Genomic DNA, 24,681 nt, shown 5'->3' with positions numbered 1-24,681 from the left:
AACATACAAGATCTTTATTGAGACATTAGCCCTTAGACTTTGCAACCACCGAGACCCATGGATAAGGAAAGAGTTGAAGGGTCTTATTAAAGCCAGGTACATTTTAGACATGATAATAGGCCTATGGGAGGGGATGGACTTTGCGTAGAAGACTAACCAAGACTTCCTCTTCCTCAAAATTAACTTTGATAAGGCCTATGACACAATAGAGTGGGAGTTCATACTTTAGTCATATGGCATGGGAGTGGGGAAAAGGTTTATAAGATATGTTTCCACCTTGTTTGGCAACACCACTACTTGAGTAGCATATAATGGTGAATTTTCCAAACCCTACAACTTTAGGAGATCCATAAGACAAGGGTGTCCACTTGCACCCTTGCTTTATGCAATAGCCATGGATGTGCTTGGATGGTTTCTTGAAAACCAATTGAACAAAGGGATGATACAGGGGATCAAATTTCCTAGGGCTAACAAGCAGATGCTCCTAAATCTCTTTGTCGATGACCTTAATGCAACTATTAAGAATGATGAAATGTCTATTAAAATTTTTTGTAATTGTTTAAAAATTATCTATCTTGCTTCATGCTCTAGGATAAACCACTCCAAAATAGGGATCTGATGGTTGACATTCCTCAATGGCTGAAGGATGAAGGATGCATGATAATCCTAGAAGGGCGAATCTTCCATCTCCTGGGCATACCAATGGGCTTTAGAGTTACCCTCAAGCAACATTGGGAATGGATCATGGACAAGTAAAGGAAGAAACTTGACATGTGGAAGGGATTCCCAAAAGGCATAGCTACGTAGGAAACTTGTCTTACACCACCTCATATACTTCTTATGTGTCTACTTCCTAGCTTACTAGAGACTAAGCAATGTGTGTTTAAATCAATTTGATAGACTATGTAGAAACTTCCTCTAGAGCATAGATATCTATGTGCACAAGATTCCTAAAGTTGCATGGACAACTTGAAGTTGTGCAAAGGACAAGGGAGGACAGGGGCATCCCCAACTTAATGTTGTAGGCTAAAAGGCTAGTAGCCAAATGGATTATAAGGAATCAAGCCAAACTTGAGGAGGCTATTCTACTCTCATACAACATCTAGCTCCTCACCATGAAACATACCAAGGTTTGAAGAACCTTTTGATCCACGTTGTCATTTTCTCAAACACCAAATTCAAACCCAACAAATTTTCTAAGGTATTTAAAGGTTTGTGGGATGCATGACAATCTGTGAAAGAAGCCTAGTAAATCACCATTAGTGAAAAAGGCCGAACACTTTGGCTAGCCAAAGACTCTATCTGGTTGAGTTTGGCAATTCCCCCCATTGACACTACAAACTCTAAAGTTGTAGCTCGCCTCAACAAGAAAGGTCTTAGGCATTGGAAAGATCTTTGGAGCTTTGAACATAGATAATGTAAAATAAGAGAAGTTAACACAATGACTCAAATCAACCATCAAGACTGGGAGATGATTGCTCAACAAATTGCTGCATGGTCCCTTTCTAACCCCCTCTTTATTCAGTATGACATGAAGGTGAGATCCGAGGACTTCAAATGGGCAGGCAGAAGTTCCCTTCTACCTATCCTCGAACTCCAAGAACACAACCAGAAGGTAACCAAGAACCTCAACAACTGCTAGCATATGGAGTGGAATGAGTCCCAATGGAATTATAGGTTTGAATTATTGTGGTAAAAATTCTCCCACCTAAAATTTCATGTCTACTCTGGCGCAAGCCATCTAGATCAACGCAAGGAAGCCTCCAAGATAAAGAAAGGAAATGGAGTTTTCCACCAATGTAAGAGGTACCTTGAAACCCTATCGCACCTTTTCATCACATGTCTAGGTAATCAAGAAACCCTCCATGACTCTACACAATCATGTTTCCTTTCCACCACTAGTCCTATTGCTAGAAGGAACTTCTACTAGGAGAGGCTACACCCCATCATTTGGTCAACAATTAGAAATTCCTATCTTTGGGCCATTTGGATAGTTAGGAATGCAACTATATTTGGCAACAAAATTATCAATCCCATCCCTATGTTTAAACAACTACTTATTGTGCAGATGGTCCTCAACATTAAGAGCATTTCCCATTTAGAAGCCATGCATTCCCTCAAGGTGTTGAACACTCATCTTCCCAAGAAAGAGAAGGCGGCAATGCTCCATAAGAAAGAAAGGAAGTTGCAAACATCCTCATCACTCTCAGCATAGCATTTCTACTACCCAAGGGCCCAAACAGATGGCTACACCCACTTCTCCAAGGCAAGAGGAATCTTAAAAAAGGAAAGTATAAGTCTCCCTTCCATGGTTGGGCAATTTAATTACCATCCCCCAAAACCCATGAATGATGGCCTCTTGAGTTATGCTATTTCTTCTTAAGATAGCCCCCCACCTTTGGTGGATCCGTGGCAAGAGAAGACGCCTTGGCCTGGTCATGTAATTTGCTCTCATTTAGCTACTTCCCTACCACTAAAGGTCCTTGCATTTTCCTCGATCTTGATCCTTGCTCCTAAACTTGCCCAATATGTTAGGCTATTAGCCCTTTGATAGGAGTTTGATAGGGACCCTATAACTACCCTTGCTTTCTTTTCTAATACAATTCCAAGTTTCCTAAAAAAAGCTACTTCATTAACCACAACAATGGTTCTAGTGATGGACTCTCTCCTTGGTGGTGGCAAAGTTGATGCTCATCAAGTGGCCATTGGTAGACGAAACACGATGAAAGCTAAGTAATGCCCCTCCTTCCTTCTTTAAAATAAAATGGATGCCCATGGGGGATAAAGAGAAGTAGCTTTAAAGCTTAATTCATGGAACGCTCAATAGCCTGAACAATGACGTTTGCATTGACAATAGTCGTCCAAATTATAAGACAGCTAAAGATGGGATTGAGGAGTTGACGGAGGTGGTTTTGAAGCTAGGATGGTAGCACAAGGTTAGTAGTTGCTGATATGAGTGGATCACCATCTCCCACAAAACTACCTTGGATAACCAAACCACCAAGAAGGATTTTTTTCCAAAATCGTGGGTTGGAGAGAAATAATCCTTTGAACAATAAAAGAATTAGCCTTTAGACAAGTCCTTTTCTCCCAAAAGTTGAGGTGAAGGACTAATTAATTGTTGATGAAATAGTCTAAAATTCTTTGTGCAAAGTCTTTCAATCAATGGATAGTAGACCAATTAATGATATGGATGATACAACAGCCTTCAAGATGGATGTATACCTCTTCTTTGATATTGATGCATAGACCAATCACCTTACTTTGATACCAATGTTTGAGCCCCTTCACCATACAATAATCAATTATTAGTTGAAATGGAAAGAAACACAAATTGAACAAGAAAGAAAATAGAAACAAGGGAGAATAGAAATTGAGAAAGCATGCATAACACAAGATTGGGTGCAAACTTGCCCACCTCCCCCATGCATGTATTTATAATATTCAACTAAGCTTTTGTACTCAAAATATATTGAAAGTATCCTTTTTGAGTTATTGCTTTTCCTCACATTGCACTACTTGCTTTTGTGCAAATAAATCAAACACTCTCTATTCTAAATAACCGTACAAAAATAATATTTTGTATTCTCTAATAAATACATCAAAATAAATCTATTGTGCACGTGCCCACACACAGTCCTTGCACTAATAGAGGCATACAAAATATAACATCTTTGATAATTTTTTGCCATGCTCCAAAGCGAACAAATTCCACCTATTAAAATATACACTCTAAAATAAAAACTTCGCTTAACTCTATCTAATTATGTACTCACTACAACAAAAATACGTTAGTATCCTTTCGTCTATTTGCCAAGCATAATGCGACCAATATCACATGTGTGCACTCGTGCAATAAGTCATAGATCATGCGACAAACAAACAAATTCCACAATAAATAAATATAATTGCATAACATTTAATAGATGTCAGTTGGCTTTGAAACTCAAGAAAATGAAGTACTTTGAGTTTAAGAATAATCACATATTTTTTAAAGCTAGAGAGACATTAAAAGTATACTTATTGTGAGCTTCCTAGAAGACTTGGAAGTGTAGAATTGCTAGAGTTTGGAAAAACCTTTCTCAACTAAACTCAACATTTTGCTTTGTAAGGTTGTCTCTAGAAGCTAGTGATGAAGAATAGAGTAGCTAAGTTTAAGAAAGTCTCTCCTTTCTAGCCTCTTTGGTTGAGGCAAAAGGGATCTATCCCACACTTAGTTTGGTATTGCAACTTTGCACATGCCTTGGTAGAAGGTCAAGGCTTGCATTCAAGCTGAAGCATTCAATGCTAGCATAGATATGAAGGTTGGACTCTTTGGGATAAAGGCTCCCTTGACTCCAAGAATCTAGAGCTCTATAACTTAGTTAGACCTTTGGTAATCAAATCTTCGTAGTAGAATAAAAAAATGAGAAATAGGGTGTTGTTATAGAATGAGAAAGGTGGTCTATTGAGGGCATGCTCTCAAGACCTTTGTGTACTTTGAAGAATTTAAAAAAGAAATGTTATGTGTTTAAGCTAGGCTTTAAACTATTAAAGAAAATTAGAGTCTAATTATTTTGGGTATTGTGCCGCCATGTCTTTGGTGCTACAAATTTTACTTTTTAATTATTTTACTTAAATTTTTGCATTAATAAAAAAGAGAGAAATATACATCTTATGAGTGAGAGCATCTTATATTGAACACATACACATGTCCATTGACTTGTGTGAGTCAACTTAGACAATGAAGAAGGGCACATGTCTGGGCTTCAATTAGACTATGTTGAATTTGCAGTGTGTTCAACTAGATTGGGGAAGAGTCAAGGGAGTACCCTAACAAATGAGGCTACTCCCTTCACTAATAGGTCTTGCAGATGTGGTAGTAATCCATTCATTGGCTTGTGCTTGTCTCTCCTCATCTAGGTTATTCTCTCTCCTGCTTAATCCATTTTTGGTGCTGATCAATGAAATTTTCACTATGCAGTTACAACCGTTCTACTCATATTTTGCTAACGTACCCAAAAAGTTCAATAAAAATCCACAAAGGAAGGGCTCAAAGATCTTAAAAAGGTTTTATATGTATTGATGTGTTCTAGCCTTGTGTAAAGAGTATGTTGTCATGTTTACTTTGAAGGGACACCCAACAAGGTGTAAAAGATATTACTTTTTGAAGAGAAGAAACTTAATTAACTGGTAAGGAAAAACTATACTTGGTCTAATCCTTTTTCCCCCTTCCATTTACCATTTCAAGAATTATTGATTAAAGAATTATTTGTCATCCAAACTATGCATGTGAAAAATCACGAACATGGAATGTACCTAGATTGTTCAATGCAGCACCTTCTCATGCTAACAAGCACAAAATGTAACCATGGTGGAGTGCATGTGTCTTCCTAGTAGAGTTATTAAGGTTAAGGACTTTGGCTAAATTAAGGAGTACGCAACGGCACTAGCTCTCGGGTATGCAAGAACACTCTCCTTTGCGTGCGCTCTCATTTAACAGAAAACTGCTTGCTTGCTAGATAGATGCTGCTGCAACCGAGGACTTTGCAAGCGCTCGGCCATGGCGGAAAACACCAAATTCTGATCGGCAGAAGCAACAACCCGCATGCCTCGGTTGATGGCCTTCTTCTCGGCCGCGCCCTCCTCTCGGTTCGAATGGCAGCCTCTTCGTCTTCCTCCGCCACCACCTCTGCGCAGCCGCAGCAGCAGAGTGTCTCCTCTTCTCGAGACATCGAAACCCTGATCGCGTATCACAACAGGACCAAGCACCACTTCAACAAATACGCAGATGGCCCCCACGGCCTCGATTGGGCGAACCAGCCGAACCCCTTCCGGCGCTACAAGGGAAGCAAGGTCACCCCCCTGCACCACTTTCCGCCGGTCCCGGAGAACCCTTCGGACCGGTTGTACGGCTGCGCATTCTTGGACTTCCATGACCCTCATCCACTCTCGACTGACTCCATTTCTCAGCTCCTGTATGACAGCTTCGCGCTCTCGGCTTGGAAGACCACCGGTCACTCGACGTGGTCACTACGTGTAAACCCTAGCAGTGGCAACCTGCATCCCACAGAGGCTTATATCATCTCCGGACCTGTGGCTGGAATCTCTGAAGTGCCATTCGTTGCTCATTATGCCCCTAAAGAGCATGCCATTGAAATTAGAGCGGAGATCCCATCAGATGTATGGAATGAATTGAAAGAGGGCTTTCCGCCAGACACATTGTTTGTTGGCTTGACTTCCATATATTGGAGGGAGGCATGGAAATACGCGGAGAGAGCTTTCAGGTATTGCAACCATGATGTAGGACATGCGTTGGGAGCAGTATCAATGGCTGGAACTGCACTTGGATGGGATTCAGTTTTGCTAGATGGGTGGTCTACCGATCACATTGATCAGTTGCTTGGTGTGGCTGGACGTAAGGTGGTCCCACATGGTTCTCCCAAAAGAGGACATTACTCAGAACTTGAACAAGAACATGCTGATTGCCTTGTGGCCATCTTCCCTGGTAAGAGCCAAGCTGTTGGGAGCAAGGGCAACTTGCCTGTCCAGTTATCCAACATTGTAGTTCCACCTCAAGGCTTGGCTTCATCACTTCCTTCAAAGATGTCAGCTGTAAAATGGGAGGGGAAGCCTAATATGCTGAGCAAGGAGCACGTGTGGTGGGAAGTAATAGATAAAGCATCAGCTGCATCAAGAAAGCCTACTCTGCAGACAGAACTGAGCACACGGCCTTTGCTTGAGCCATGGCCATCTCATCATCAATATAAGCCACTTACATTGAGGCAAGTTATTCATAAGCGACGCAGTGCTGTTGACATGGATGGGAAGTTTGTACTTGATAAGGAGGCATTTTATCAGATATTGTGCAAGGCAATGCCTTCTAACAGCAGCTCTTTGGTTCAGGGTGAGGGGCAACAGCTGCCCTTCAGGGTATTGCCTTGGAAGTCAGAAGTCCACATGGCTATATTTGTTCACAGGGTAAGTGGCCTTCCCAAGGGCCTTTACTTCTTGATTCGGAATTCTGAACATGAGCAGCGCTTGAGAGAAGCGCTAAAATCTGGGTTTCACTGGGAGAAGCCTGAGGACTGTCCAGAGACTCTGCCTTTCTATAGATTGGTGGACGGAGATTGTGAGAAGCTAGCGATGCAGTTGTCCTGTTTTCAGGTGTGCTCTTTACTTGGTGCTTCTTGTATATTTTACAATTTGCAGAATGCAAATGTAGAAGTCTCTTGATATATGAACCAGAAATCGAGGTTTTGAACATTTTATTCAAAGAGCACATTGTTTTAGACCTTGATTCAAGACATATCTCTATTTCTATTTGTAAAGGTTCGTGTTCAACAACATTTTGATTGACCTAAGTTTATGGTCATTTGCTTTTGAATGGAAAACAGATGGTCGATAGTTTGATTAATGTGTAGTTCCATAAGCGTGTATGGTAATTTTATAGGAGTTCGATATTTAATACATTCAAATATGTGTAAATGCATGTATCTGCTTGTTCTAGTCAAAAGAAGCAAAGAGAAAAGATTGGATATCAGTCAGTTTTGTGCCAACTAAAATGCCATTAACAGCAGCAATACACGGGTGTGCTCGGATCCACTTGTAGACACTAGTCAGGATAACACACGAGTGCAGTTTTGGTTCAGTGAATGCAGTGTTCCGCATGGCAGAATGGCTATTCCCTTTGATAATTTGAAAATGCATGCATTCTGATCCTACTTTTGGCTGTTACACTGAATAATGACGTTGTGTGTGCCTGGATTGCTTTACAATCTCTGTTTTTGATGCCATTCTGCAACTCTGCTGTACACATGGTGGTTCTCATATATTACTGCACACATCTGCTTGTTTACAACTACTTTTAACTCGGAATCCGACCTTATTAGTGATCCCACTGACACCGTTTGTACACAAGTCTTGGATTAGAGTGCAATTGGAACTAAGTCCCAGGCTCAAGCAAAATTGAACTAGAAAATGCCCACACTCAAGCAAAATCAAGCTAGCACAGTTATTAGACTTGGGTGTGAATTGAGCTATGATGTGTGTTCAAGTTTAATTGAGCTGGATCCCTGATATCTTTGGTTTGGAACCCAGGCTCAGGTTAGATTGTTCAAGGTCAGTTGGAACCCTAGGCTCAGTGAGATTGTTTGAACTTTTCAGCTTCTTTAGATCAGGATTCACGGTAATAGCCAGATGACCTCCAGAAGACAGGTGACCAGTAGGGTGGCATGTGCAGACCAGAAGTGCAGGCACAACAGCATGAAAACTTAAAAGACCTCCGCCAATAGAAGCACAGTTCTAGTGTGGATGGTGACAACAGAGGGAATCTGGATACTGGGCAGCCTGGGACTTGTTAGTGGACTACATTTCATTGGTGTTAGTCTTTGTAGTAGGCTTTGTGTTGGGTGCCTCTTTGGGCAGTTGGGCAGCCCATTTAGGACTAGCTCATTTGTCTTGGATCTCACCCTAGAGTTTACATATACTCCATTCTTGTTACATTGGGTTACATCCACCTGGAGAGAGGGAGTCTAGAGGTACGGCTGGTCACCACACATGTTCACCTCACCTACGTGGTTTGTACGGAACATCTCGTCTTGTGTTATGGATTCCATTGCCCGTTCAATCATTGTTTGAGTTCTTGTGTTCTTTCGCTTTCATCTCAGGGTTTAGCAATTGTGATATTTCCATTTCCATTGCTGTGTTTTGCTGCTGCTGGACTTGCTGCATATCAAGTGGCCTGTTTTTATGTTGGGCGACCTATTTTGCTGCTGGCCTAAGCTGCTGAACTTTGCATTTTTCACTTTCGGAGCTCCTTGAACCTTGCACTTGCTGCGTCTGCCTCTTTGTTTACTGTGGGTGACCTATTTTTAGAGCTGGGCGACTTATTTTCCCCTGCTCCAAAGATGGCTGCAACTTGCATTTTGACTGCTGCTGGTGTTGTGCGGGACTGGTCCTACTGCTGCCAAGGCTGATCGATGTGTTGCCATGCTGTTGCACGTCTCCTGATTGCTGGCTGACTGCCCTTGACTTCGGTAAAACTTGCATTTTTGTTGATCTGATTATATTCACTTTTGCTCCCATCTGTGTTTTTTGATTGCTTGTGTGTGAATTGTGGAACTCTTGGTTGTTTGGAGTGGTTGACCCAAGTAACCCAAGTATATGTTACTCTTTCTATTCTTTGTCATCATCTTGCATATTACTGATCTTCATTCTGACTTTCTATCTGAGTGACTTGAGATTTCTTCACCATGGCCTAACCATGATTGTTTGAGGCTTCTTTGTGAGCTTGGAGGATGCTTGGCCTTTGGTTCGCAGCTGTTGGTTCTTCATCTTTTGTTTTGACTGTCCCAAGCCTTGCGGATTCACTCTGCATCTTTGGTGCTTCTAGAGTCATCTTTGGAGGATGGTGCTGTCCAACTTATGCTTCATGGGGTTTTCTTGGTGGCTGCTTTCTGATAGTTAAGGTGGCTCCATCTTCATGCTATCTAGATGAGATGGTGTCATGCCTTTTTTGTGGTGATCTTGCTACTTGATCAATGTTGGTGATCTAGGCAGTGAGGGTCACCGACGCATCATGCTCTTTGGTGGCTTGTTCAGTTTTGTTTGGCTACTAGATAGCTGGTTGCTTCATTGGCTCTTGATTGCTTGAATTGACTCAAACAGTGGTTTTGTGCGAGGGGGAGAAGCCAACTTCTCCTATGGTATGGTTGGGTTGGAGTAGTGCTTTGGTAGGGTGTGCGATTCTTGGTATTTCTTGATCTCCTCTATCATCACACATATTCTCCTTGTAAATAAATACTCTGACACAGAAACACAAATAACAATTGTATGACAAAGCACATACTGATAAAAGAACTTAGTTAGGGTTGGGGTAAAGACAATGAACACAGAAAATAATTGAAGTGATATAATTGCTGAATATACAATGCTCATGCAGCAAACACACTATGCAGTGAATGAATACTGAACCTCGAACTCTTGTACCTTAAGGATCAGGGCAAGGGTAATGAGCTGGAGAGTGTGTTGTACTCTGAATGGATTCTGAATCGTAGCAAGGCAGCGTCCGGATGTCGAACACTAGCAAACGCAACAGTGAGAAGTTGGATCTGATGCAGACAACATGAGGAGAGAGAAAGACTAAAAACGCAGCTGCAGGAGAGAGAAAGACTAAATATGCAGGCAGGACAGCCTGCAGGAGACAGAAAGACTAAAAACGCAGGTAGGACAGGCTGTAGGAGAGAGAAAATTGCCAAACGCAGGCTGGACAGCTTGGCGACAGCTTGCAGAAGCTGGGCGACAATTGGAGGAGAGAGAAAACTTCCAAAACACAGGCTATAGATGACATGGCAAGCAGTAGGGCAGCAGGTCTGTGGAAGAACAACAATCATCTGGCTGGGATTAGCTCCAAACTGCGAGAAGAGGGCTGGAAATCAGGTGCCAACTGATGTAGACAGCAATGGACAGCTTCGACTGAGAGGTCCTCCCCGAACGGGTGTGCGGGCAGCAAACTAAAACACTTGAAATTTGCAAAAACGAGATTGAGGGCTGAATGGAGGGCAGCATATGTATTTATAGAAAGTTTGGGTCCTCCCAAGTGGGTTTATGCTTATGGGACATAGAAACTCTCTAGGATCGCGTTTCTTTTAAATAAACTAGGTTTTTTCATTAATTAAGCAAGTTTTGGGGCTGTTTTAGTAAGGCTAATGTATTTTTAGCTCAACATCCCATAGAAACATGAAACGGGGAACGGGGATGGGGAACGGGGACAGGGACGGAGACGGGAACGCCAAACCTAGGGAACGGGGACGTGGGAACGGGAACGGCATTTAAAAAATCAAAATTCATGAAAAAAAATTAATATTTCACTCATAATCCATGTGGACTCTGGAGTGTTAAAACTTAAAACCAAGGTATATAATCCACAAGGACAAATCATTTTAAGTTTTAACTTTAAGATATCATGCATTATTCTAAAACTACTCATTAGAAATTGAATTGCAACTTACAAGGCTCAAGAGGTAAGCTATTCAATTATAAATAATAAAATCCATAATACATATGCCAAAAATCATAAATGATAAAACAATGAACAATGAACTAAACTTAAAAGTCTAAGCTAAAAGAACATGCCTATGGTACCATTGTCAAAAAACTTAAAAGATTAGAAATATGAAATTGAAGTCTAATCTTTGAAAGAATATGCTCATTGCCCCAAAAAAGACTGCAAATATAAAGTCTAATCTCTAGACTAAAGCAAAATGCGGCATGCCAAAATAGCCCAAAGGGCAACTGCAAGACTGCAAGACTCAAGTACAAATATAATATCGGCATGGCACAACTGTCAACAACCCAAGTGTCATAGTGTCATCAATGATCATAATATCATATATAATGTAAATGTGTCATGTATCATGAGACTCGTGATAAGTAAGCTAAATCAAAGATCATGATCATGATCTGAGGCTGCTCTAGCCACTCCTGAAGTGCCAGTCTCATCATCATGTGTACCATGAATTGTTGCATCTCCCTCAACATCAGCATGTGTCTCCTCTTCTTGTTGCATCTCCCACTCTGTGAATGGATCAGGCTTTGTTGTCATACTGTTACATAACATCCTCAAATTAGCACTAACGAATACTAGATCGTTTGCCCTCTCCACACCAAGACGATTCCTTTTCTTTGAAGCAATGTGAGCGTAGGTGCTCCACAATTGCTCCAAACAAGAGGAGCTAACTGACTGACTCAAAATACGGATGGCTAGGTGTTGCAACTCGGGACCATCTGAACCATAGTCCTCCCACCACAAAGCTGCCCCAATCTTACAGCGATCCTCCTGTGCATCCCCACAACCAAAAGAACCCCGAAAGGTTCTATAACATGAAAGCTGATCTCTGATCTTTCGTCTAGTGCCATGATCAGGCACTAGACGAGACAATATAAGTCTCCATGCATCCATAACCTCACTGTCATTCTTCTGACCCTTGCCCTGGAACTCAGAATCCACAACAAATGCAGCTGCATGCATGGGTGAGCTATAGGAGTTCCACCTCGTCACAACTAAATGGTGTGTTTCCTCATACGCCTCATCATTTGGTGCCAACTGCAACTTTTCATTCAGCCTGTCCATAGCCTCATATACCTTGCCAATGCAAGGTTGCATAGCATCCATAACCCTCAATAAATGTACAATGGGTGATACCATAGCATCTATCAGCTTTACATCATCCCAAAAAGTGGAGTTATTTGCTTTCTCCAAGCATAAGATACCTGTAGGAGTATCTGCCAATGTTGATGAGGTAAACTCATCACTAAGAAATAACTGCCTCAAGGCACCACTGCATTCTCTTAACTTGCCTAGCATCAAGAAGTTAAAGGCAAATCTGGTATCAGAGTATTTTAAAAGTGTCTTCTTCGACCGCAAAGAGAAGTGATGGCGAAGAAACTGGTGATTCAAAACAAAGCTAACCATTTGAGCTCCTTGCTCTATGACAGGTGCAATCCATGACAGGTTACCAATATCCTTTAGTAGGTTGTTCAAGCAATGAGCCATACAATATGAAACTGTGATATGTGGATAATATCCCTGAATAATAGCACCTGCTGCCCTATTTGCAAGCTCTCCATCTGCAACAAATCCCACAACATGCTCTGGGCCAATAAGCTCAACACCTATAACCCTCTCTGCTGCAAGTACATTTGCTGACTTTCCTGTCCCCGATGCATCATGTGAAGATATAAAATACATTTCCCCACGAGAATAAGCAACCATACCATGAATGGATCGCTTGCGTGTATCACTCCAACTATCAGCAATCAAGGAAACTCCGTTTTCAGCCCACATGCTCTTTCTAGTCACTGCTGCTTGCTCAACAAGGCGCTTTTCCTTGTCGAGCAAAGTGGTGCGTAAGGTCTCTGATGATGGAGGTACCTACGAAGGGCCATACTCACCAATCTTCTTGCACATCAATTTAAAATACTCTGACCTGGCTGCACGAAATTGAATGTGGTCATGATAAAAAAAAGCGTGCCACTGATGTATCCACCTCTTCCTTCTTCTTGGGATCCCAACTAGCATCAAGTGTGCTTTGTCTACGTGCACCATGTGGCGTTGTTGATGCCATGGCCGATGCAATGCCTGTAGTAGGTGTGGAGGTAGCACTTCCTGATACTGACCCTGCTCTAGATACATCTGATGGGGATGGTGTCACAAAAGTTGCAGGGTCAACTGCAACACGTCGTGGTCTAGATGCAAGATAAGCTTGTTGACCTGCTACACGGTCACGAAGCTCCCTTTGCTTCTCCAAGGTCACATTTGGACAAAACTACACCTCTGAATTTGGCTCATGTAGGAGATGATTTCAGACCTGATTATGCATAAATATTAAAATTTAAAATGGAACAAGTGGCAATCGGTAGTCCATATTCTAATATTTAAGTAACTTTGAAAAATTAAAATCACTAAAAATTTGAAATACAAATGCTCGGCTCAATGGATTACCTTGTTTGCTCCACTAGTTCGCTTGTATGGGCAAAGCTTGCAAGTCCATGGTCGAGATCCTCCACCACTCAAAGGGCGGTCAGCATTTACTTCTTCCCACCATGACTAATCATCAGACCTTCTTCCTCGACCACCAACCCGACGAGCGGGGCGGGAAGATGAAGCCATTTATGATCTCAGGCTGAAAATTGAAGGCCTTAGGTTCAAGAGTCGAGAGAAGGAAAAATTGAAGGCTGAAAATTGATTATTGAAGGCTCGAGAGAAGGGAGAAGGCTCAAGAGTCAAGACTCACTCAAGAGTCGAGAGAGAAGGGAAAGGGAGAGAAGGGAGAAGAAGAAGAAGGTTCATGGAAGAAGGAAGAAGAGAAGGGAGAAGTGAAGAGAAGGTAGAAGGAAGAAGAGAAGGAAGAGAAGAAAGAGAAAGAAGAGAAAGAAGAAGGAAGAGAAGGAAGAAGAAGGTTCATGGAAGAAGGAAGAAGAAGGTTCATGGAAGAAGGAAGAAGAGAAGGGAGAAGTGAAGAGAAGGTAGAAGGAAGAAGAGAAGGAAGAGAAGAAAGAGAAAGAAGAGAAAGAAGAAGGAAGAGAAGGAAGAAGAAGGTTCATGGAAGAAGGAAGAAGAAGGTTCATGGAAGAAGGAAGAAGAGAAGGGAGAAGTGAAGAGAAGGTAGAAGGAAGAAGAAGGTTCATGGAAGAAGGAAGAAGAGAAGGGAGAAGTGAAGAGAAGGGAGAAGGAAGAAGAGAAGGTAGAAGGAAGAAGAGAAGGAAGAGAAGAAAGAGAAAGAAGAGAAAGAAGAAGGAAGAGAAGGAAGAGGTGGGAGGAGAAAGAAGAGAAAGAAGAAGAAGGAAGAGAGGGAAGAGAAGGAAGATAAGAAAGAAGAAGAAGGAACAGAAAGAAGCTGGCTGGGCCCTGGGACCTGGGGGCAGGATGCAGGCGGGTCTCGCGAGCAGAATGCAGGGCCTCAAGCGAAAGCAGGCGGGAGCAGGAGAACTGGGCCAGGCGGGAGCAGGCGGGACGCAGGAGAACTGGGTGCGGGCGGAAACTGGGCGTGGGTGGCCGTAGGTCATTTTGCCACGTGGCGTTCCCTGTCTGAAACTGAAACGGGACAGGGAACGTTCCATCATTTGGAAACGCGGTTCGTGCCGGATACATGCCGGGGACGGACGATTCCGCGTGCCGGGGGGCCGTTCCGGCCGTTTCCTGTCACTATGCAATATCCCCTCTCAGGCTTAATAACGGTTCTAGGAGAAAGATCTTTTATCCCAAGGCGTCCGACCCCAAAGCAGCCAAAGCATCGGACAAAGGGTGCGCGTCGGCTACCCAGTGGCCTACTAAGACTAGAGAGGGGATGGTTATCTTACCAAGGGAGCCCAAGTGATCACCCCAAAGAGGACAGGGCATCGGACAAAGGGTGCACGTCGGCTGCCCAGTGGCCTACCAAGCCGTACAAAGGCAGATGGAATTAGGTATGGACTGTGCTTGTTTATTTGTTTTTTTAAAATTAAAATTTTGATAGATGTAGCATTTAGTGGGGGTTCAAATTAGTTTTCGTCCAGACCCAAGACCTTCACAAAACAAGCATATTATCCCTACCATTATTGGGTGTCGGTGAAGAAGAATAAGGCTAAGGTGTGGATATAGCAAATATGTGAAGCAAGCAAGATAAGCAAAGCAAGCAAGCAAGCTAAGGAAAAAACGGCCTTGGAGATTGCCATGGGAAATGCCACGAATATGGTGGATCCAGAGTCGATTACTCCAAAAGACCGAAAAGGAATAAATTCGCATAGATGCATATGTACATAAATAGAATGCCAATGCATTGGGTAATGCAAAGGGCAATGCAAGATGTCATGCTCATGCAAGATGCAATGCAACGGTGCCACTTGGACAGTGCCCTCGCAGGGGAATTGTTCGCTTGCCCAAGCACCCTTTTACAATTATACCATCCTGAAAGTGCGGATGAAGTTAAAAATGTCCATAATACACTAAATGAATGGATGCCTAAAAATTGTAAGCATTATTATTGTCACTATCAAGAGTAGAACCCACCCCCTCTCAAACTGGAAGGGAAGCAAGGGGGAAGCACCCTCTGCCCGTCAAGCTGAAGAAGTAGGGGAGGGTGTACCCAAACCGATCATGGGTAATAGGTATTGAAAAACCGGCTGGTTGATCGCTGTACATCCAGATGTATCTAGAATGATCATCCACTATCAAAAAGAAATACAACGCTGCCATTCAAGGCGGCAGTGGATGTCGGCTCACAAAGATCAACATGAATCAATCTAAGAGGCGGCTCAGCACAATGTGTGGACTGTTGAGGGAATGGCGTATGGTGTTGCTTTCCGAGTTGACAAGCTTTATAGACATCGCGAGCTAGCTTTAGGCGGGGAAGGCCCTCAACCAACTGGTAGTGGGATAACTCATAAAGAGAGTCATAACCAATATGCTCTAAGTGAAAGTGCCAAAGACACTCATTGTTCGTAGGCTCCCGAGATGTGGCTAATGCTAGGAAGCTATGGAACACGTAGCACTCGGCTGTCGGCTCGGTTAGAAAGTGTGTCATGTGGTAAAGGCCATTAGGCTGTGCCTCACCGCAAGCAATAACTAAACAAGTCTGAGAGTCAAGGATCTTGATTGTGGTCACTGTAAAGAAAATTGCTCACCTCAACTGGCAAAGTTGCTGAACATATAACAAGTTCACCCCAAGTTGGGAGACATGGTATACATTGTCTAGCGAAGCTAGATTTGGACCCTTGTCAGTGGCAAAATTGACGCTACCTTGAGCTTGAATCTTGATCGAGGAGTTGTTTCCTATGCGGATCCGCCCGGCTGTAAGGGCTGTTGGAAGCGATAGGGACGCAGCTCGAGCAGGAGTGAACGAGTGAGTGTGACGGCTTGAGAGTGTGAGCAGAGAGAAAGTACGAGACAATAAGAGTGTACCAACAATGTGTTGGTACACAAAGAATAAAATGTATTTATACTTAGGGCACGTAAAGGGTGCGTTCACATGTACAATGTGCGTGTACTATACACAGAGGTTACGAGGCCTTTATATCCCAAAAACCTCCCACTTAAAGGTCCGATATGAACCTCTAGCTAACCAACTCCCACTAGTTGAATACAATGCTCGTGTTGAGCTTTGCTTAGACTTTTAGTGAGAACATTTGCAGGGTTATCTTGTGTTTTAATCTTGGTCAATGTGATTTAACCATCTTCCAGAATCTGTCTGATGAAGTGATATGGCACATCTATATGCTTTTAGTGAGAACATCTGCAGGGTCATCTTGTGTTTTAATCTTGGTCAATGTGATTTAAACATCTTTTAGAATCTGTTTGATGAAGTGATATGGCACTTCTATATGCTTTGTGCGTGAATGATACATGACATTTTTAGCCAGATACACAGCACTCTGGCTATCACATTCCAAAACTGCAGTACCCATAGACATGCCAAGATCATTTGCAAGTTTGCTCAACCATATAGCTTCCTTAGAAGCTTCAGTAGCTGATATGTATTTAGCTTCAGTGGTACTTAATGCAACAATGTTCTGCAACCTGGAACACCAAGAAACAGCCCCACCAGCAACTGTAAAGACATACCCGCTGGTGGAGTTAGGAGTGTCCAAGTCACCTGCCATGTCTGCATCACAATAACCCTGCAAACTAAGTGCACCCTGCCCATAACAAGTACTTTTTCTTTGTGTACCCTTAAGGTATTGAAGAATACACTTGACAGCCTCCCAATGTGCTTTGCCATGATTTGACATAAACCTGCTAACAACTCCCACTGCATGAGCAATATCTGGACGAGTAGCAACCATAGCATACATAAGATAGCCACAAGCTGATGCATAAGGAACTCCCTTCATAGCATTTGCTTCCACGTTATCTTTCGGGCTGTTGGCTTTGCTAAGCTTGAGATAAGGAGGTAAGGGTACCCCAAAAGGCTTAGCTTCAGCCATGTTAAATCTGTCCAATACCTTTCCAATGTACTTTTCTTGAGGATAAAACAACAATTTCTGCATTCTATCTCTACGAATCCTCATGCCCAAAATATGCTCCGCATTCCCCAAATCTTTCATGGAGAAAGCTAATTTTTGAGAGCATCCTGTTAGCCTGCTCTTATTCAGTCTCAGTCTGTCATCTCCTGGTTGTGAACTCCTGTCAGAGTCTGACAGGAGACAGAGGAGCTCTGTTAGTGTGTTTTTATGGCTGCTTTAGTCAGCATGCAGCCTTGGGCATTTTACAGCCCAATCTGGGCTGTTTCTGGGCTGACTGCCCATTATTTTGGGCAGTCGGCCAGATCTGGCCATAGTCGGACCAGATCTGGCTGGTCGGCCAAATCTGGCCAGGTCGGCCAGTTTGGCTGGTCGGCCAGTTTGCTGGCTGGGGGCTATTTATAGCAGCCCCCCCAGTCAGTCCAGCATTCACTCTCTGCAGGTACAGCACTGCTCCCTCCGTCTCCGTCTCCGGCATTGGTGCTGCCTCTGCTTCCAGTCTGTCCTGGTTCCCTCACTGACGCTCCGGGCTGCGTGCAGGGACTGTTCTGTCCATTCCAGTGTATTCAGCATTCATCTCAGTCAGTGCAGACTTTCTTCCTTCATTCTGTGCTTCCTCTCTCCTCTCCTCTGTGTTCGTGTTCTTTCGCTGCGCACTCTCACATGGTATCATCGCCTGATTGAGAGCACGGAGGACGACCTTCAGGAGAGAAATACCTTACTGCTGCTGCCAACAGATCCACAACAGCCAGGCGATTTCTTCAGGCGGCTGCCAACAGGTCCCTCCCAGCCAGGCGACTGCATCAGGAGGCTGTACAGCCTGCGTTTGCTGTCCATAGGGGCTGCCACGTCATCCAGCGACGCAGCAACCCTGCGTTTGCTGCCAGGCGACCACTTCTGCTGCAGGGCGACCTTCCTACAGGCTGCGTTTTGCTGCTCTGCAGGTCGCTTCTACCCCAGGCTGCTCCTTTCCTGCAGGCGACCTCTGTCTGGGCTGGTTCCCGGTACCGGTGGTCTCGATTCTGGTGTTCGACATCAGATCTATTTGCGTTTTTGCAGATCCAGGTGTTTGTAGGCACTCTCTGCCTGCGTCTTGGTGGTTGGTGACCACATTGCTGGTCCTATTTCGTCAGCGGCACAACTTTCTTTGGTATTTTGCAGATTGGAAGATGTCTTACCAGTTTTCAGGCTTTGAAGACTCAGAGGATGAGCTTCTTTCTCATCATTCCTCTGAGCGGAGGCGGGACTATCGTGAAGTTCGACATCGGGAAGACCCTCCTCGCACTCGTCCTTCTTCAGTCCATGCATCTCAGAGGGTTCCATCTACTGCGAAGGTTTCTTCAGTGAAGACTACATCAGATGTGCGGATGCCTTCCTTGATTCCCTCTATCCAGGTGCCGATTCTCCCTTCCTTTCCGAAGGAAGACAAGTTGGATGGTTCCAACTATTCCCTATGGTCATGCAAGGTGGCTTGCATCCTTGATACCTTTGATCTGTGGGAGCTTGTTTCTTCGCCCATCGACCGACCCCCCGTGGATTCGTCCGATGGCACCTCTATGGACTGTGCAGCCTTATGGGATAGGCTCAACTCTCGAGCCCGTTCCTTTCTTTTTATGAGTCTCCATGATTCTGTTCTTGTACATGTTCACAGGTTAAAGACCGCGGCGGAAGTATGGACAAAGCTTGCGTCTTTGTATCAGCACAAGACATTTGCCCACAAGATTTCCCTGGAGAAGAAGTTGCGGATGCTCAGTCTTGATGGTTCTTCTTCCATGAAGGAGCACATCACGAAGATGGAGGATATGCGAGGCGAGCTAGCCTCTCTTGGTCGTCTGATATCGTCTGAGGATATGGCGATGATTCTGTTGACTCAGCTGCCATCACCCTGTTATGATGTCTTCTACACCAGCCTCATCACTTCGAGGACCCGTGAGACTCTCCTATGGGAGGATCTTTCCCCGCTTGTCTTGGAGCATGACGAGCGACTCAAAGAGGTGGGAGCCAGTGGCTCCACCAAGGCATTTACGGCTGGCACAGGTGGTGGCAAGAAGAAGAAACAAAAGAAGGAGAAGGCCAAGGACAAGAAGGAGGAGGACAAGAAGGATGCGAAGGAGAAGAAGCCCAAGTGTCCCCATTGTGGGAAGGGCACTCATCCCGAAGAGAAGTGTTGGCAGAAGTATCCCCATTTGAAGCCTAAGGAGAAGGACTCGAAGGCGGCCCCAGCCACAACAGAATCTGCGTTTGTGCATCTCTTTGTTGAGGAAGACACTGCCCTAGCTTCTACCACACAGGAGAAGCCTTGGCTCGTCGACAGTGGAGCATCTTCACATATGACCTTCCGTCAGGATTGGCTTCAGGATCTTCGTTCCAGAGGGGGTACAGTCACCATTGGTGATAATTCTACAGTTCCTGTTCATGGAGTGGGGACTTTACCTATGTTTTCTGACAGGCGGTCTTCCTCCGCCAAAGTTCTCTATGTGCCTGATTTGGGTTTTAACCTATTATCTGTGCATGGTCTTACTCAGTTAGGTACCCGAGTCATTTTTACTCAGGATGCAGTCACAGTGGAGGATGCTTCTACAGGTGATGCTCTTTGGACAGGTATACAGGAGGGTGGGCTTTATACGCTCACAGCCTTGGCTGCGCGGACTTCCCATGAGCTTGGGCTGCTCTGGCATGCTCGGTATGGTCATTTGAACCTCGATTCTCTTCGCCGGGCTTCTAGGAGGAAGATGGTGGAGGGACTTCCTGATTTCCCTCCTCTTCACACTTTGTGCCCTAGCTGCTTGAGGGGCAAGCAGCACCGGCAGCCTCACCCGCAGGTTGCTTCTAGGCGGGCTACTTCTCCGCTTGAGTTGGTTCATACCGACCTTTGCGGACCTATGGGCACGGCCTCCCTTGGGAAGGCCAAGTATTTGATGCTGATTGTGGACGACTTTAGTCGTTATGTGTGGCCTTATTTCTTGGAGTACAAGAGCGAGGCGTACTCCCGTTTCTGTGAGTGGCAGGTGTTTGTGGAGACCCAAACAACTTCCAAGGTTCGTGGTGTTCGAGCTGATCACGGTGGAGAGTTCACTTCTCACCTTTTCTCTCAGTTTTGTAGGGATCATGGTATTCGGGTGGAGTATTCCCATCCGAACACACCATCAGAGAATGGTGTGGTGGAGCGTGCGAATCGGACCATGCTTGAGATGGCCCGATCTATGCTGGAGCATAGGAGTCTTCCTCATTTCCTTTGGGGTGAGGCGGTGGCTACAGCGGTGCATATACGCAACCGCTCTCCGACTTCGGCATTACAGGACATGACTCCATATGAGGCTTTCTTTGGGACGAAGCCTTCCGTGTCCCATTTTCGCATCTTTGGGTGCGATGCTTTTGTCCATGTGGACAAGAAGAAGAGGAAGACGAAGTTCGACTCTAAGTCGAGAAAGCTTATCTTCGTTGGTTATAGTACGACCACAAAGGGATATCGGCTCTACGACCCGACGACGCGGCAGGTTGAGGTGAGCAGGGATGTGATCTTTGATGAGGCTTCGGCCTCTGAGGATCCGATTGATGGTTCTATTTCAGATGTTTCTTCATCATCGACGGACCCCCCCCCCCCCCCCCCCCCCCCCCCCACCACCTTCTCTCCCTTCACTTCCTTCCAGGATCACCCTTAGCACCCCCCCTATTCCTCCTTCTTCGGCTTCCCTTTCCCCTTTGGTGGATGTGCCTTCGTCTTCTACGAGCTCTTCTACTGCCACTTCGGGATCTTCACGGGATATACAGCCTTCTTCAGATGCGGAGGATCTACCTTCACTCGGTGAGGGGGAGTCCCTCTCCGATTTGGGTGCTTTACAGGTTCCGGAGACCCCCCGGTCTCCCTCACAGCCGAAGGAGTCTCTCAGGATTCCTTTATGGTATCGCCGGCTCATGCAGGATTCAGGTGTTACTCACTTTCCTGCTTCTTCTACAGGTCCACGTCGATCAGCCCGTTTACAGGCCCAGCGGGATAGTTCACTATGTGTGAACTATGCTCTTATGTCACAGATTCTTCAGGATTCCGAGCCTTCCACTGTGGAGGAGGCTCTTGCACAGGATATTTGGAGACAGGCTATGCAGGCCGAGCTCGACTCCATCGAGCGAAACCATACGTGGGAGCTTATACCGCGTCCTGCGAAACGGAAGGTGATTGGTGTGAAATGGGTCTTTAAGACCAAATATCTTGCAGATGGCTCCTTGGACAAGCATAAAGCTAGGCTTGTTGCCAAGGGTTTTGCCCAGCGTGCAGGGTTGGATTACTTTGAGACTTTTGCTCCTACAGCTAGGATGTCCACCATCCGAGTGCTTTTGGCTCTTGCTGCTCACCACCGTTGGCCTGTCTATCAGATGGACGTCAAGTCTGCTTTTCTGAATGGCGTTCTTGAGGAGGAGATTTATGTTTCACAGCCTCCTGGTTTTCTTGTGCAGGGGAAGGAGGATCATGTCTACAGGCTGCGGAAGGCTCTTTATGGCCTAAAGCAGGCTCCTTGTGCTTGGTACCAGCGGATTGACCGCTTCTTTCTACAGAGTGGCTTTGCGCGCTCCGCTTATGATCCCAACCTCTACTTACGGGTTGTGGATTCTCTTTCGGTGTTCCTCATCTTGTATGTGGATGATCTTATCATTACAGGGAGCGACACTCAGCAGGTGGAGCATACACGGTCCATTCTACAGCAGGAGTTTGACATGACGGATCTAGGGATCCTTCACTTCTTTCTAGGTCTGGAGATCTATCAGATGGCACAGGGCATTTTTATCTTGCAGCACAGGTACATCTCCGAGCTTCTTTCGGAGTTTGATATGGCTGAGTGTCGGCCTATCTCATGCCCTATGGACCCTGAGTCCAAGCTTTTGACAGCTGGAGTTCCTCTTACCGATCCTACCCGTTACAGGTGCCTTGTCGGCTCTCTTATCTGGCTGCTTCACACTCGGCCGGATATCTCTTTTGTGGTGGCTTTATTGTCTTCCTTTATGCAGACTCCTACCCAGGATCACTGGCAGGCGGCCTTGCGGGTTCTTCGCTATTTGCAGGGGACTCGATCCTTTGGGATCATGTATGGAGATGGGATTACCCTTTCTGGATGGAGTGATTCTGATTGGGCAGGTGATGTGGATTCGCGACGATCCACTACAGGTTATGCTTTCACCCTTGGATCTGGTGCTGTCTCTTGGAGCAGCAAGAAGCAGCCTACTGTGGCACTTTCTTCTACAGAGGCTGAGTATCGGGCCCTATGTACGACCGCTATGGAGGCAGTTTGGCTCCGTCGCTTACTCGCGGAGATTGGCTTTTCCCAGACCGGACCTACGGAGCTGCGCGTGGATAACCAGAGTGCTCTTGCTCTGGCCAAGAACCCGGTGTTTCATGCTCGTACGAAGCACATTGAGGTTCAGTATCACTATGTTCGAGAGCGGATCGTGGATTCGGAGCTGGTGGTGGTCTATTGTCCTACGGCGGCCAATGCAGCTGATCTCTTTACGAAGCCGTTGCCTCAGGCTTCTTTGCTTCATCACATGCGGTTCTTGGGTCTTCAGACTCTCCCAGGAGTTGAGAGGGGGTGTTAGCCTGCTCTTATTCAGTCTCAGTCTGTCATCTCCTGGTTGTGAGCTCCTTTCAGAGTCTGACAGGAGACAGAGGAGCTTTGTCAGTGTGTTTTTATGGCTGCTTTAGTCAGCATGCAGCCTTGGGCATTTTACAGCCCAATCTGGGCTGTTTCTGGGCTGACTGCCCATTATTTTGGGCAGTCGGCCAGATCTGGCCATAGTCGGACCAGATCTGGCTGGTCGGCCAAATCTGGCCAGGTCGGCCAGTTTGCTGGCTGGGGGCTATTTATAGCAGCCCCCCCAGTCAGTCCAGCATTCACTCTCTGCAGGTACAGCACTGCTCCCTCCGTCTCCGTCTCCGGCATTGGTGCTGCCTCTGCTTCCAGTCTGTCTTGGTTCCCTCACTGATGCTCCGGGCTGCGTGCAGGGACTGTTCTGTCCATTCCAGTGTATTCAGCATTCATCTCAGTCAGTGCAGACTTTCTTCCTTCATTCTCTGCTTCCTCTCTCCTCTCCTCTGTGTTCGTGTTCTTCTTTCGCTGCGCACTCTCACACATCCAAGCTAGTCTTTCTTTTCCCAGCTAGTAACATATCATCCACATACAAAACAAGTATGATAGGGCTGCCATTTGTATCCTTTTTCATGTACAAGCAATGATCTGCATGGCTGCGTGTAAACTCATGAGATAGCATAAAAGTATCAAACTTTTTGTACCATTGCTGTGGTGCTTGTTTCAGCCCATACAGGTTGCGTTTTAGCTTACACACCACACCATCTGCTCTTTTCCAGGAACTACAAAGCCCTTGGGCTGTTTCATGTAGATTTCCTCATCAATGTCACCATGCAAGAAAGCTGTTTTTACATCCATTTGATACAGCTCTAAATCCAAAACAGCAGTAAGAGCAAAAAGCACACGTAAAGCGGTCATCTTCACAATAGGTGAGAAGACCTCTTGGAAGTTAATCCCTTCCTTTTGTGCATAACCTTTGGCAACTAGCCTTGTCTTGTACTTGGGATTCCCATCAACTGTCTTGACTTTGTACACCCATTTGTTTGGAAGTGGCTTCCTTCCCTTTGGCAATGACACAAGATCCCAAGTATTATTTGCGTATAGAGATTAAATCTCTTCCTGCATGACTAGCTCCCACTTACTGTTGAACTCACATGACTTGGCCTCTTTGTATGTAAGAGGCTCACCCTCATCTGTAAGTAAGCATCACATAATGCACGGTGTTGAGAAACCCTTCACCCTTCACTGTTCATGCTGTACAGCACCTTCATTTTCATAATCAGCAAGCCTATCTTGCTGTCCATGACCTCCTTGTGCTTCTATTTGCTGTCCATCATCATTTTGCTCAAAAATAACCAGCTGATCATTAGTTTCAGCCTGTGGTACAGCACCACGAGGCTCATTTTTTGAAGTAATAGGTGGTTGCAAACTCTGAAACTTCACCTTTTTCAAATCTTCATTAGAGGCTAAAGTGGCTTTCAGCAATTTTGCCTCATTGAACACAACATTACGGCTGCGAATAATTTTCTTGGATTGAGGTAACCACACTCTATAGCCAAATTCACCCTCATCATCATAGCCCATGAAGATGCCTTTGGTGGATTTTGGGTCAAGTTTATTCCTCAGC

General features: G+C 45.0%; 2 protein-coding genes across 2 annotated transcripts in view; one reads left to right on the top strand and one right to left on the bottom strand.

The window, feature by feature from the left end:
* Positions 1 to 5,418: 5,418 nt before the first annotated feature.
* Positions 5,419 to 24,681, top strand: part of LOC148033153 (nitroreductase family protein) — a 41,665-nt gene continuing 22,402 nt past the window's right edge. The window contains exon 1 of the mRNA XM_087681022.1: positions 5,419 to 7,146. Coding sequence (XP_087537148.1) covers positions 5,506 to 7,146 — 1,641 coding nt within the window. The 5' untranslated portion in view covers positions 5,419 to 5,505. The remainder of the gene's footprint in view (positions 7,147 to 24,681) is intronic.
* Positions 8,038 to 12,560, bottom strand: LOC148033154 (uncharacterized). Its single transcript, XM_087682226.1, has 2 exons — positions 11,494 to 12,560; positions 8,038 to 8,261 (listed from the first exon to the last, which is right to left on the bottom strand). Exons 1-2 carry the CDS (start codon positions 12,533 to 12,535, stop codon positions 8,038 to 8,040), a joined length of 1,266 nt encoding a protein of 421 aa, XP_087538352.1. The 5' UTR covers positions 12,536 to 12,560.

Source organism: Lygodium microphyllum, chromosome 7 (assembly GCF_053477565.2).
Source record: "Lygodium microphyllum isolate KBCC chromosome 7, Lygodium_microphyllum_v1.1.10, whole genome shotgun sequence".
Taxonomy (NCBI): Eukaryota; Viridiplantae; Streptophyta; class Polypodiopsida; order Schizaeales; family Lygodiaceae; genus Lygodium; species Lygodium microphyllum.
The sequence above is the reverse complement of the archived record's forward strand: the minus strand, read 5'-3'. Positions and strand labels throughout refer to the sequence as shown.

Coding starts and splice junctions, on each gene's coding strand:
- LOC148033154 (XM_087682226.1), bottom strand. CDS start 12,535: ATGGCTCATTGCTTGAACAACCTACTAAAGGATATTGGTAACCTGTCA. Junction 8,262..11,493: donor GGGAGATGCAACAATTCATG/GTACACATGATG, acceptor CTATTGGCGGAG/GTCTTTTAAGTTTTCATGCT.